The sequence below is a fragment of the Ochotona princeps genome, chromosome 1, assembly GCF_030435755.1.
Source record: "Ochotona princeps isolate mOchPri1 chromosome 1, mOchPri1.hap1, whole genome shotgun sequence".
Lineage (NCBI taxonomy): Eukaryota > Metazoa > Chordata > Mammalia > Lagomorpha > Ochotonidae > Ochotona > Ochotona princeps.
In genome coordinates, this window is record NC_080832.1 from 34,911,380 (window position 1) to 34,924,698 (window position 13,319).

Sequence of the window (13,319 nt, forward strand, 5' to 3'; positions counted from 1 at the left end):
TAGGGATTCTCAATGTGGTTTTTATTTATGTTCACATGATAGCTAGGGAACCTGATCATTTTTTCATATGTCTATTAGCCATTTGAATTTGTTCTTTTGAAAAATATCTATTCATTTCCTTCATCCACATCTTCACATGATTGTTTGTTTTGCTGGTGATAAGTTTCTGATTTATTGGTAAATCCCAGATATTAATTCCCTACCAGTTGTGTAATGTGCAAAGATATTCAAACTTTCTGTGGGAATGCCCATCAAAAGAGGAATGGGTGAAGAAACTGTGGTACATCTACTTTATGGAATACTACTCAGCCATTAAAAAGAATGAAATTCTTACATTTGCAACAAAATGATCCCAACTTGAACACATTATGCTTAGCAACATAAGCCGATCCTCAAAGGACAGATATCATATATTCTCTATGATATAAAACAACCTTAATGATTAACACAAGAGCAATATATATGTAAATATATGTGTAAATTCGTATATATGCAAACATGTATATACATATCTTCATCTAGAGGAACTGGATAATGGAGACTAGCAATTGCAGTATGTATTTCTGCTCCTGAATAAATGACGGACTCCCACTGAAACTGTTACATAAACCCTGACGATAGGATGCTGGATTTTCTACCATTGACTATAGGTACAATGTCATGATAACACTTAAACAGCATAGTGATGCACTTTTTAAAGGACTATATTATTGTAATAACATAGGGGAAATCAGTTGGTGGGGGAGAGGTAATGAGAGTGGTGGGGAAAATCCCTTAGCCTTTGCAATTGTATCCTAAAAGAATTTAAAAATTATAAAAATAAGATTTAAAGGATTTAATGCAATAACTCAAACATGTATTAGTTTCCAATTGCTGTTATATCAAGTAACAACAAACTTGATGCTGAGAAGCCTGACATGGGTTTGACCGGACAACAGTCAAGGTAGTCAGCCGTGCCACCTGCCATCTCAAGACATGAGGGGGCGGTCTGTGCTCTTGAATTTTCCAGCTTCAAGAGGCATGCGCGCTCCTTGACTCCAGAAGCTTTGCTCCATTTTCAGTCTCTAGTGTATTAATTTCTTTCCTTTATGACTGCTACTTCTATCCTAAAATGCTGCCTCCTTAATTCTCCCTCAATTATCTCTCCTTAGAAGAACCCTTGAGAAATTTCTTGAACCCACAGTGATAAGCCCAGGATAATATTGCCATTGCAAGATGTTTAATCACATCTCCAAAATTCCTTGTCCTGTGAGGTTACATATTCATGAATTTCAGTAACTAGGTGATTATTTTTTAAAATGAGTGAGGTTTTCATTAGTCTGCTTACCATATCATGTGAAATGCTTTTTAATTAGCCAACAAAAACTTTGTATGAGTATAATGGAAAGTGGTTATTTTATATCACACAGAAACAAACACTGAGTTTTGACTTACTCACCATGAGATTCTTTCTCCCAGACTATTTTTTACTGGTTGTTCTCTGACTTTCTGCTGAGATCAGTGGACCATTAGTTTCTATCAGCTGTTGTTGTCAACAAGTGAAAAGTTAATTGACTATTTCATTATGGCCCCAGAGAAATTGCATGTGATTTTAATACTCTACTGTGCTCATGTGGCTATTTCTTAATGAATTCTTCTCTAGGCTTATTAAGTTAAGATACTTGCGAAGCTTTAAAAGGATATGAACTGATATTATGGGAAGTCTGTTATATATGCGATGCATTTCTCAACAGGGTTTCTCAGGTGATTTGAAAAAAAATCTCTCAATAAAAGAAGTCATTCCCAGGAAAAATATCACAGTCACTATTACTCTTTGGTCAACTATGAAGAACCATCTACCTCCCCAAAAGACTGCCTATGCTAGAAGTTCAAGCTTCAAAAAGTGATTTACCTCCAGGACTTCTTATCTTTCCTGCCACAACCATCACTCTAAAATCCAACTCCCAACTAGCTATCTCCCAAAAGCTTTTCCGTCCAACTATGCTTCACCATTTCTTAATACTTCGATTTCTGTTCCTTGGCTTTTAGGGTAGTACAAACACAGGGGGTTCCATCAGAAAGTTCATACAAAATATGGAGCAAATTATGATGTACGGATTTTAAATTTTTGCATAAAAATAACTTGACTTTTAATTAAATGTTCTGTAAACTTTTGGGAGTACCCTCATATACATACATAATAGCCATATTTATTTTTTCTCCTCTCTGTTCCATCAACTAGTTTGCTGCTGCCTATTTTTTTCTTGCCTGTTAAATGCAAATGTAAACTACTATTTCTTCTGTATCCCCCACAGAGTAACAAGCACTGTGCTGTACACTTAATAAATGCTTGCAAATGACAAAATGAATTCTTTGCTTTGGGTAAAGAGGACTTCAGCCTAGAAATGAGCCCCTATATTTGTGTGTAGGTTTTAATGGCTCATTTTCTTGTCAGACTTCCCCTGGTTATGAATGCTGTGGCAGCACCAACAGTGCTGAGAGAGGATTTTATTGAAGAACATTTAGAGGATTAGAAAAACCTCCTCCAGTGCCCCAGAAACCCCACATTTTGTGCTTAGACTTCTTCTTCATTCTGTCTCAAGACCACAATGAGGAAAGAAGAAACACAGCAAAAATCCATAGGGTTCTCTATGTGGAACCTTTGGAAAACTGGAGATATTCGAGAATGTCTTATTTAGCTGTGCTGATTTTCATCAGGCTGCAACTTTGCATATGAGCTCTTAACCCTATAAAATGTATTACTGAACGCATGATGCAAGCAAAGTATTGTAAGTGACCCTTTATTCTGCTTTTGTGTAAAATAATATATACACAATAACTCAGAATAATGCATTCATTCATAGCAAAATAATTCAATCAGGATTCAATGAGATACCATGTAGCCAGTGTCCTTTAGGTCTGTTCTGCTATAGTGAGCTACAAAAAAATCAAGTACATCTTTGAGGGCATGGAAAATACTCACTAACATAAAGGGAGGATGAGGCATCGTGTAACGTGTCAGGAAAGATAATTTGTCAAACACATACTGGGTTACTGGGAAGACCAAGCATTTTTTTCCCCCTGAGTTTAATCTTTGAGTAGCATCATCAGACCAGGCTTGTTTGAAAATGGGGAGAGGCTCTCAAGTGAGAATATTATCAGCCTTGGCAGTGACTGCCCTGTCCCATCTCTCCACCTCAGTTCAATTCGCACTTTTATGATTGGCTTCCTTTTTGACCCATGCTTGTTAATTATATCCAGCTGCAGGCAAATTGCTCTTCCAAATTGGCAACACTGAGCTCTCAAGCTGCTCACATTTTTTGCTTCCCTTGATAAAACCTTTGGAGCATGCATTTTCTTGACTAGTGTTTCTGAACTAAGCCCCAGTTATGGATATGTGAAAAGGTTCAAGGGACTCACAAAAATAATTCTGGTTTTGAATACAATGTACTCTCTACTTATTCGCTACAAGATTGTCTAAGAACATATAGGGAGGAGAATTTCCCTGGGGGTAAGGGTGTGGAGACTGTTCTTAATCCTGGACACTCACCATGTCCAGAATGAAGCAGGAAGTGGCCAGTGACAGCACAACATCAAGTAGCAGTTGAATTTTACTTTAGAAATGGATCCTTGTCCATAAGAACAGCTTTTAAGAACGTAACTTGGACTCTGCCTCCCACCTCCCCTGAAATCTCCGCTCTGTCCAAGGGTTTATTCTTAGAAAATTCTGCCCCTTCTCCTCCAGGGACCCTATTGAAAACATACCTACCGAATCAAAGACTTTACTGTAAGAAAATGTTTCTAGTTTTATTTCTTCACATTATTTTCACGTATTAACCCAAATGGTTTTGCCTGATAGGCTGGCATTGAGAATTTTCACATTTTCACACTTACATCTAATGAATGCTTTCCTTTTTAAAATATGTATTTATTTTTATTTGAAAGATTTTACAAAGAGCAAGAGATACAAAGAAAAAAGTCTTCCATCTGCTGGCTCACTTCCCAAATGGATGGGGCTGAACAGATTGAAGCCAGGATCCAAGAGCTTCCTCCAGGTGCCCCCATGTGGGTGCAGGGACCAGAGCACTTGAGTTATCCTTCACTGCTTTCCCGGGCCAGAAACAGGGAACTACTGAATTGGAGCAGCTGGAATGATAACCAGTGCTTAAATGGATGCCGCACTTGCAACTGGAGGATTAGTAGGTGCAGGTGAATGCTTTTTGGAGAGAATTAAGTTAATAGCAATTGGAGAGGAAGAAAAGTCTTAGAAGACCCAGGTTGGAGTTGCAGCCTTGCTATTTACCAGCTGCGTGAACCTGGGCAAGTATTTTAAACCCTCGAAATCGTGATTTTCCTGCTTGATTTGCTTTCTTCATGCAGCTGCAAGGAGGATGGGTTGAGATCTGTGGGTGAACAGGCTTTACAAATTGAAAAGCATGATATAACCAATTAGTTGCTATTAACAAGCAGAGAATATTTTCTAATTGCTTGTAAATACATGTTGTGTGTAAACTCATGCTCTGTCGCTGGATAAATAAAACCCCGTTTGTGCAGGATACAGATTTGTACTTAGACCTTCAGTGATCAAGGGAAGAAAAATAACATTTACTCAGTAACTATCATCACCTCATCATCTAAGCGTTTCATATCTATACCTATAATTAACTCTACCTGCAACTAAGTCTGTATTTCCTTTAAATCTCTGAAAAACTACTAGCCTCATTTTCATAGCCAGGAGGTAAAGATATTAAAGAATTCTTAAGGCACAGTTCCCTACATTCTGCTCCTGGAACCTTAAACTGGAACCATCCTTCAACACTAAAATATTATGTGTTCCAAAATTGGGAGAATCACAGCTATATTCCCTACCTCCCAGCAAATAGATTTATAGCACACAACAGCATATTGGAAATCCTGGAAAAAATCCCAATGTGAATAAAACCTATTTGATTCCGATCAATTCAAAGTTCTCTAAGCTTATTTGATTTTTTTAATAACATTTTTTGAAAGGAAAAGGGAGAGGAGAGAGCCCTCCACCCAAGCTCTGTTTGCTTCTCAACAACCAAAGTAAACAAGCTGAAGCCTGGAGCCAGGAACCTATCTGAGTCTCTCATCTGGCAGGGAGCTACATGCATGAGCCATTGTAGGCTAACTTCCCAGGCATAGCGGTACTGAGTTGGATGAGAAGCGGAGTATCAGAATTTTCACCCAAAACAAGACTGTCACATGTGATGCTAGTGTCCCAGGCAGAGGCTCCACTTGATGTACCACACTGGCTCTTTTAACAGATGTGCTATACCCACGTACTAAACACTACAGGAAGACAGAAAAGGGCAGCTATAAAATGCTGCTATTTTATTTATACTGCCAGTTAACATTGTGATTTGTGGGTATTTGGTCTATTTTTCTTTCTTGGTGGTTAGCAATGTTCATGGAGACTTTTGTCTTCTGAGTTTAATTGTTGTAAAATACAGATAATTCACTTTTTAAATTATTTTATGAGTGCAGTTTACCTTATACAATTCATCATCATCATCCTTGTGTGAAACTTTTTCATTTTTCCCAATGCAAACTTTGTACTGTCTTCTGATTTTCCAATCAGACATTTTATCATATTTCTGTGCTTTTTGGTATTTTTGTTATAAAATATTCTACCATTTCTCATAAATCGGTTATTTCCACTTTTGTCTTTTGTAAGTGATAATTTAGTGTATGTAACATTCTTATGTTGTTAGAGTAGCTACAAGAGAATATGAACATTTCAGTGATTTCTAAACTTAAGCTGTCAACTTTTTTTTGGACAGGCCAAATGTATGCTTATGGGTTGACTGATGTGGTCATTCATTCTTTCAAACAAAGTCCTAACATGGTTCTAAAAGTTGTCAACATTTAGCTATGCAGAAGGCATATTCAACTCTACTCAAATTATTTCAATTCATACTGGTTGATGGCATTAGCTACAGTCTCATAAAAATGGGCCTGTATGTTGTTTGATTGCATTTCTTTGGTCTCTCATGGGAAAATGTCTTGGCTGGTTTGCTGTTATCATTTTAAGAAACTTCCTTCTGCTTTTGTTTCCTTTTCTTCTGTCTTGTGCCTCTGGACAAATCACAAAATCCACAATCTTGTTTCTTCATATGTTATATGTGAATAATAATTGCACAATATCATGGGATACTTGCTTAAGCTCATAAGACATTTTGTATCTCCATGTATCAATGCAACATTGTATGCATTGAGATAGTATGTAATGCATTCATTGTAGGTCCTCTCAAAACATTACTTCTATTTACAGTACATAAAGTGAAGCATATTCTTCTATTAGTTGTCCCAATGGGCAAGAATTGTGTTCACTTTTCCTCTCAGTACTATGAATCAATCTCTGTGTTAAGACAAATCATGAACTCCCTTCATCTTTATCACAAGACCGTAGTAACCTATGGATTGGTATGTAGTTGGTGAGGTTTTGTTTGTTCTTACTGGGCCAAATTGCTGGTAAGTTTAAGGAAGTTCTGGTAAGTCCTTAAGTATTTTGTTACCTGGTATCCAGGAATATTCCTTTATCAAAGCAATAAGACTGGTGATGGTATGCTAATTTATGGATTAATGATTTAATAAAAAAATCTACATTGCCCCCTAAGGATGAACTCAAGTATGTTGAATTGAGTTGACAAGTGTTGAATGAATGAGCAAACTCTTTGAGACTCCAAATTCTGTTCAAACTATTATTCTTGACTATAGATATGTATATACCATATCTATAGTCAAGAATAATGTATATAGTACATGCTTTGTGTATTTTCCCTTATACTCCCGGTTCTGTCCTAAGTCTGGTCATTGAGAGCATATATTCTAGCAAAGGGCGATGGTGCTTGGTAAACTATGTGACTGTTATGTCTCAGTGAATTGCACATTGTCTTGATTCGCAAAGGCTAAAGAGAAGATGCTTGAGCAACTGACAGATGTCAATCAACAGACTATTGTATCCATGACATGATTCTGAATATAAACCACGGTTATATTTCACCGAGAGCACTTGGTTGTAATGTTATGGGAAAATGAATAAAATAAGCCATATATAGCACTATCCTGGAAGCCAGTAAGGTTGGCATATGGTGAACCCACTTCAAGCTGCCTCCGAAGGAGCAAACTGTAAAGCACTCCAATGTCACAGATAGCATCATGTTGCTCCCGATGACTCATTCGCTGCTGTTTTCAATGTTGGCGTAAAACCCTTTTGTTAAACACTGATATCTTAACTAATTGGCAGATAAGAAAACCAAAACCATAAACCCGCCTCTACTCCATCTGAGGCCATTCCTAGGTGAGGGAAGGATCAGCAAGAGGCCAGAAGGTTTCAGAACAACAAGCAAAGTCAGCGAAGCGGGGCATCCATTCAAACTATTCGCCGAATGACAAATAAACCAGACCAGAGACTCGCCAGCTGTCTATACTGGAAAGTTACCGAACGTTTATTCGGGTTCAAATTTTATTTATGACATGCAGACGGAACAATGCATTTCCTACGGGGTTGAGATGATTTCTGATTACGTGAACAAGGAACTGAGTTCTCTCGGCAGAGGAGTACTTCCTCAGAGCGCTTCTACACTCCCCTATCTTCCCACCAGCCGCTCCTGGGACCCGCACCTGGGGGACCTAGCCGTCCGTCGCCTGTCCTCGGGCGGCGGCTGTGCTCTGCGCTCGCCTACACAGGTCCGGCTTCCCTGCTTACCAAACTCGTCTCTCAAACTCCGACTTCTGGCACAGGCCAGCGAGCCGCGCCGGATCCGCTTTCCCGCTCGCAGTCCGCCAGCAGGCGCAGGCGGCGGGGTCCGCGCGGCGAACAAAGGCGGCGCGGGGAGCGGGGCGCGCGGCCGGGGCTGGCGCGCGTCTCTCCGGCTCGAGGCGGCGGCGCCGAGCCCGAGCCCGCATTCCTCAGAAGCTCCCGGAGCCCGCCGGGCGACGTCACCCCGGCTCCGCCCCCGGCCCTCCCCGAGCAAAGTAACTCTTGACTACCAGGAGCAGCCTCGGCGGAGCATGGAGAGCAGGCGCCGTGGCCGGCCGGCCACTCTTTCGCCTCCGAGGTAGTTTGGCGACCGCGCAGGAGGGAAAAAGTGCGGGAGGGCGGTGGTGGACTGCCGCCCTCAACGCGGGAGCTGCCCGGCGTGCACCTCAGGCGCGGCTTTCGCCGCGATTCCTCCCCTCCCCGCAGCGCTTTGCAAAGCTGCTTGAAACTTCTCCCAAACTCGACATGGAAGCAGCGGCGGCGGCGCTGCCCGCGTTCCTGGCGCTCTGGTTCCTCTCGTCTTGGCTCTTCTTGGGGTCTGCCCAAGGCCAGTTCTCCGCAGGTGAGTGACCGGAGGATGAGGCGTTGCGGAGCCCCGGCGGGTGCACCCCAGCCCAAGGCTGACTAGGACTAGGAAGCTCGGTCCTCGCTTGCGTTTGGAGCTAGGATCTGGAGGCAACTTTGGCGGCCCCGGGACGGTGGAGTGGGGGGGAGGACTCTGGTTCGAGGGCGGGATGTCCCTGGAGTTTGGGCCAGGTGGGACGTGGGGCAGCGGACCAGGCGCCACTTGGCGCAGGTAACTTTGGTCTTTGCCACCCATTGTTCCTCCTTGTAGCGCGCTGGGGGCGCAGGCTGCTTAGAGACTAGGCTTCTTGTGGGGGCAGCTGGTGGACTCGGCGTCCTAAACAGCCTGTCCCGCTTCGTGAGGGGAGAGAAAGAAAAAGTAGCTGGGACCCTGAACGCAGCTACTCTGTCGCTCGCGGCTCAGGCTTGTTGCTTTCTGTCCCTGGAGTGCTCAGGAGAATTCCCCGGGAAGCCATTGTCGGTAGTGTGGACACGAGAAGCGGCAGCCCTGGGCGCGCTTTGCCAGGTGCTTTTTGTCCCGGGAATAACCGCCCCGGACTATCGTCCAACTCCTTCCCTGTCCCTCCCCGAGTCCTCCTTCTCCTCTACCAGCTCCAAATCTCTGCTGGGCTCGCCCCGTGGGCTGGGTCGCCGCTTGGAGTCTCTTCCTAGTGTTCTGGCAGAGCAGTGCGCGGTATTTTGAAATGCGATCCTAAGGATCCGGTGCTCAGCACTCCTGGGCAGCCAGGTCTGGACGCCCGCCGGGTCGGGGAAGCCCGACCCAGCGCCACGGAGCCCGTTTGTCTGGCAGAACCGCCGCGAAGCTGGCCAGCACTTCCCAGAGCCTGCCTGGGTCACCGGGGCTGTGGACGGCTGCTACCCGCCAGAACTCCCGGAGAGGTCTGGGGAACGGTACCTCAGGTGGTGTCCTTGGAGTTCCCTGTCCAGCCACTTGGAGAAGTCGGTGAACCCTGGCTCTCCCAGCACAATCCTCGGTTCCGTTCCCTTCCAGTTTCGTGTTTCTTCCCGGAGATTGGTTGGCTCTGGCGTTTTCTTCCAATGGGGCCTCTGAAGTTTCGCCAGGTGGACGCTAGCGAGCGGGCCCCGGGACGCTCGTCTGCCTCCTGCCTGTCCTGAAAACTTTTCTGGCCACCACACCCAGTTTGGCGAGGTTAGGGAGCCATTGTGGCTGGCGGGCCAGACGAAGAGGTTAGAGGTGGCCTAGAGGGTAATCCAGAAGGCAGGAAAAGCGACATCCGTGCTCCTGGTTGAGGCCTCAGAACGTGGAGAAAATAACTTTGGACTTGACAGTTTCCCCACGATGTTGTGGCTACTCTGTTTCCCTGGAAGTAAACTCACATTGTTTTCCGGAGTAATCTTTTGTTTGTCTTCCATCACGCCTCTCCCCCTCCGCCGTACCCCCCCCCTTCCCCACCTCCGGAGAACTATAAAAGGACTTAGACAACAGATTCAGGTGGCAGCTTGTGTTGTACGCCCAGGCAGATATGACAGCACACACAGAAAAGCCGTGTGTATGTGTGATGTATGCAGAGGGCAGCCACTCTTTGCAATGAATGAGCCCATGGTTTAATTTAATTCTCTCTGGAGTGAACGTTGCCGCGTGCCTCTGTGACATACAAAGCCCGATAGGATTGGAAGCGTGCTTGATGTAGCTCATTATATGCGGGCAGGTTGGAGTGAGTATTGATTTCTGCAGTGTTTCTCACTGCACGGAGAGCCCACGCTCGAAGAGGCATGTAGTTGGTTAATTGAAAGTTTCAACTCCACCAGTGCGTGATTCAATTTACATGCAACCTAAAGCTGCAGCAATTAATGCCTCTGTAGTTGGTGGATGTATTTTGGTCGTGAAGAAACTTTCCCTTTTCTGAAATGTTATTTACCCTTGGATGAATAAGTGAATATTAAATTTCCTCCAGCACGATGTTACAGATGCGCTTCGCTGATACCTGGAGTCTAGATGTCTTGAATGAACAATTGTGTTCTAGACTTCCACTTCTAAGTAGTTTAAATCAACATGCCCAGCCTTTCTGTTGTGACAAAGTAAAAAATTTTGACTCTGTGGGATATTTGAAGAAGGGAATGTGTAGTTCTAATACATATGAATCTTGTATTTCGAGATTTTTGTCGTTTTTAGGATTCATGGCTATGCCTCAGATTGATGGCCTTTTGCGCCTAGATTGTAGAGTCAGATTGTGGATCTACCTTTAACCATAAATTAAGTTTATAACTATTTTTTAGGTATCATTAATTATTTTACAGTCTAATGTTTATTCAGTTACAGGTTTGTTGCAAAGACTTTGGAGATAGGTGATACATTCCTGTGGCTTTCTGGTTTAAATGAATGGCTTTTATTTGTTTTCAGAAATTCAAGTAAGCTTTAAAAGTCAAAGACATGTTCACTTTCAGAATCTTAAAACAGCAGTTCCTGTTCCATGTGTGTTTCACATCACGTTAAGTCCAGTTCACCACTTTTGGATATGACCAAGTGGTTCCTAATGAAATGATTTTCAGAAGTGAATTTGAAAAACTGCCAATTGCTGGACACTTAGGTGTCATCTACTTAGTCTGCTTTTTAAAAAAACCACCAATCTAAGAATTTTCATTCTTGGGCTTTTTTCCTCTGAGCTTTGGGAGTCAGATTGTAAAACTGCTGCATGGCATACCTCTTTAAAACCAGAACTTACTGAAAACCTCACGCTTATAGTCTTAACCTGGCCCTTCAATGGCAAATCAGGGGTGTGTGTGTGTGTGTGTTATATGTCAGGAGAAACTGCATCAAAGGTATACATCCAGACACCGAGTTTTCGTTCTCTGGGTTACATAACTGCCATCTCTGCTATCATAACATAAGAAAGTTTTCTGAAGTGGAACCACGATGAGTGATAGAAACCCATCAGAGATGAGGTGCCTCAACTTTCCCATCTGTAAAGTGGAGATAGCAATTCCTGTCCTACTTTTCCCCCTGGTTTTATGAGGATTCAGTGAAGTAATTTATGTGTACTAGTCCTGTGGATTGTAAAGCAGGCTGCAGCTCTCAGGGGTGTCATCATCTCAGATAATGTGTGGCCCAGCTGCCTTCCTCCCAGTTCCACTGTGTATTGCCCCTGAACTCTAGTGCCACTGAGTACAGGCTGTACAAGGTTTGTGTTTATGAAGGTGGGTATGATTCACACTGGCTGTCGTTCATTTTAATCAACGTTAAACATAAATGTCCTGGATTAGCCAGACCATAATCTTATCAGTGTAACAAGAGAAGTTATGCTTCAAAAATTTTGTTTTTGCCTGCTGCGTGTAAATCCTTACTTGAGTTCAACCTGTGGACTGACTTGCTATTAGCATTCGTGGTATGCTAATTGCGGAAAAGCTATATCTTTAGTCTTTTTGTTTAGCTGTTTGTTCAACTGTTGATTCAGCCCTCTCATCTCCATGCAGAGAACAATATATAGCTTTTAGATGCAGTCTTATCCATGACCTGGAGGGGGACTGTTGTCTCTCTGGTGTGAGGTGAGCCTGGGATGCTGCCTTAGACCCCGCCTTGAATGTACTCCCTGACACGGCAAACTGTTGATCCCTTAGGACCTTGCAGCCTGACCCAGCAGTGCCACTTTTCCTGCATCCCACTATTGTCTGTCTGTGTTTGGAAATAATTTGACTTCTATGGATTACCTGCTAGGGAGGTACCTTTGTGCCCGGCTTGTCTTTTAGTTTTCTGTGTTTATTGGCCAGGGTCCTTTGGTGAGATTATTGAAAATGCATTCTGTTCATCAGAAATGGTATGTGACTGGCCATATCTGGGATGGGCTTTTCTCTCATGTGTCCCCTTAAATCTGGCTATTGGTGTTTCTGGATTGCGAGGGGTAGGTGACTTTGTGTCTGGCCTGGCCAGACGGGAAGAGGCAAGTGTGGATGCTATTTGGGCCCTGGCATGAATGCTGCTGACAGCTCTTCTCTCTGTGTTCATGAATATGAATTTGAAAAATAAATCAACCCCTCTGCCACACTGCCCCTCTCCCACACGCCCCCCCCCCCACTTGTCTGGTAGCACCAACAGAACTCCAAGGACACAGACACAAAATCACAGCCTTTTTGTTTTTCACTGATCTCTTTTGATGTGTTCTTAAAAAACTGAAAATATGACTCATGCTCTACTCCAAGTCCTTGCCAGTTGTCTCACCAAACCTTATATTTCTGGCAAGGATAGTGTAATATATGTTGTAATCTTTGAAAGAATGTTTAATTCACGTAATTTGATTCTACATGGAGACAGTGTTGATCCACTCAAGGTGGTATTCAGGACAGGGTAAGCTATGCTCACTGTGGTTCTCTTTGCTGTTTATGGAGCCTGGAGGAAGAACAGTGGAAAACTGAGAGCAGGAAATATCAAAGACAAAAGAAGGAATATAAGGATTCTGTGTATAAATGTGTGTGTATGTATTTGATCTTTTAATTGTCAAAAGAGGCAAACTGCCCTATTTTTGGGCTGTTTTTTGGAATCAGCCTTTGCCTTTGTCCAAATGCATTCATTTCATATTCTGTCGATGCAAACGTTTTCCTCTGTGTATGCCTCTCAGACTTTACCTTTGATCATATGTCTCTGGTTGGTGTTCCTTTCTCAAATGGTGTTTCTCTTTTCCTAAAAAGGTTGTAATTGCTTTTGAACATGTCTTGTTTTTTTCATCCAAACTCATGCTGTTTGTCATGGTTACTGAAAAATAGTACAAGACATATCAATCCATGATTGTGTTTTAAAATGGTATTTGATTGTAAAGTAAGTGAATAATGTATCAATCAACCTAATTTTGATTTCAGTTGAAACCAGAAGCAAACTTGCTTATCTGTGGGATAATCTTTTAAACTTGCTAATCTGTGGGATAATCTTACTTATTTGTCTCTGAATAAGTCAGGGACTTAAAGCTACTTATTTGTAAAATAGGGATAGAAGATGGTGCTTGATTTTTGGGGGCATAAG

At 42.8% G+C, this 13,319-nt stretch overlaps 1 protein-coding gene across 4 annotated transcripts in view; it reads left to right on the top strand.

Moving 5' to 3' along the window:
* Positions 1-7,781: 7,781 nt before the first annotated feature.
* Positions 7,782-13,319, top strand: part of PTPRK (protein tyrosine phosphatase receptor type K) — a 543,822-nt gene continuing 538,284 nt past the window's right edge. For 2 of the 4 annotated variants that reach the window (XM_058676903.1, XM_058676779.1), the window contains exon 1: positions 7,791-8,327. In XM_058676903.1, the coding sequence (XP_058532886.1) occupies positions 8,231-8,327 (97 nt within the window). In that variant the 5' untranslated portion in view covers positions 7,791-8,230. Of the gene's footprint in view, positions 8,328-13,319 lie in introns of all 4 variants that reach the window. The other 2 variants (XM_058676844.1, XM_058676746.1) reach the window with 2 other exon arrangements.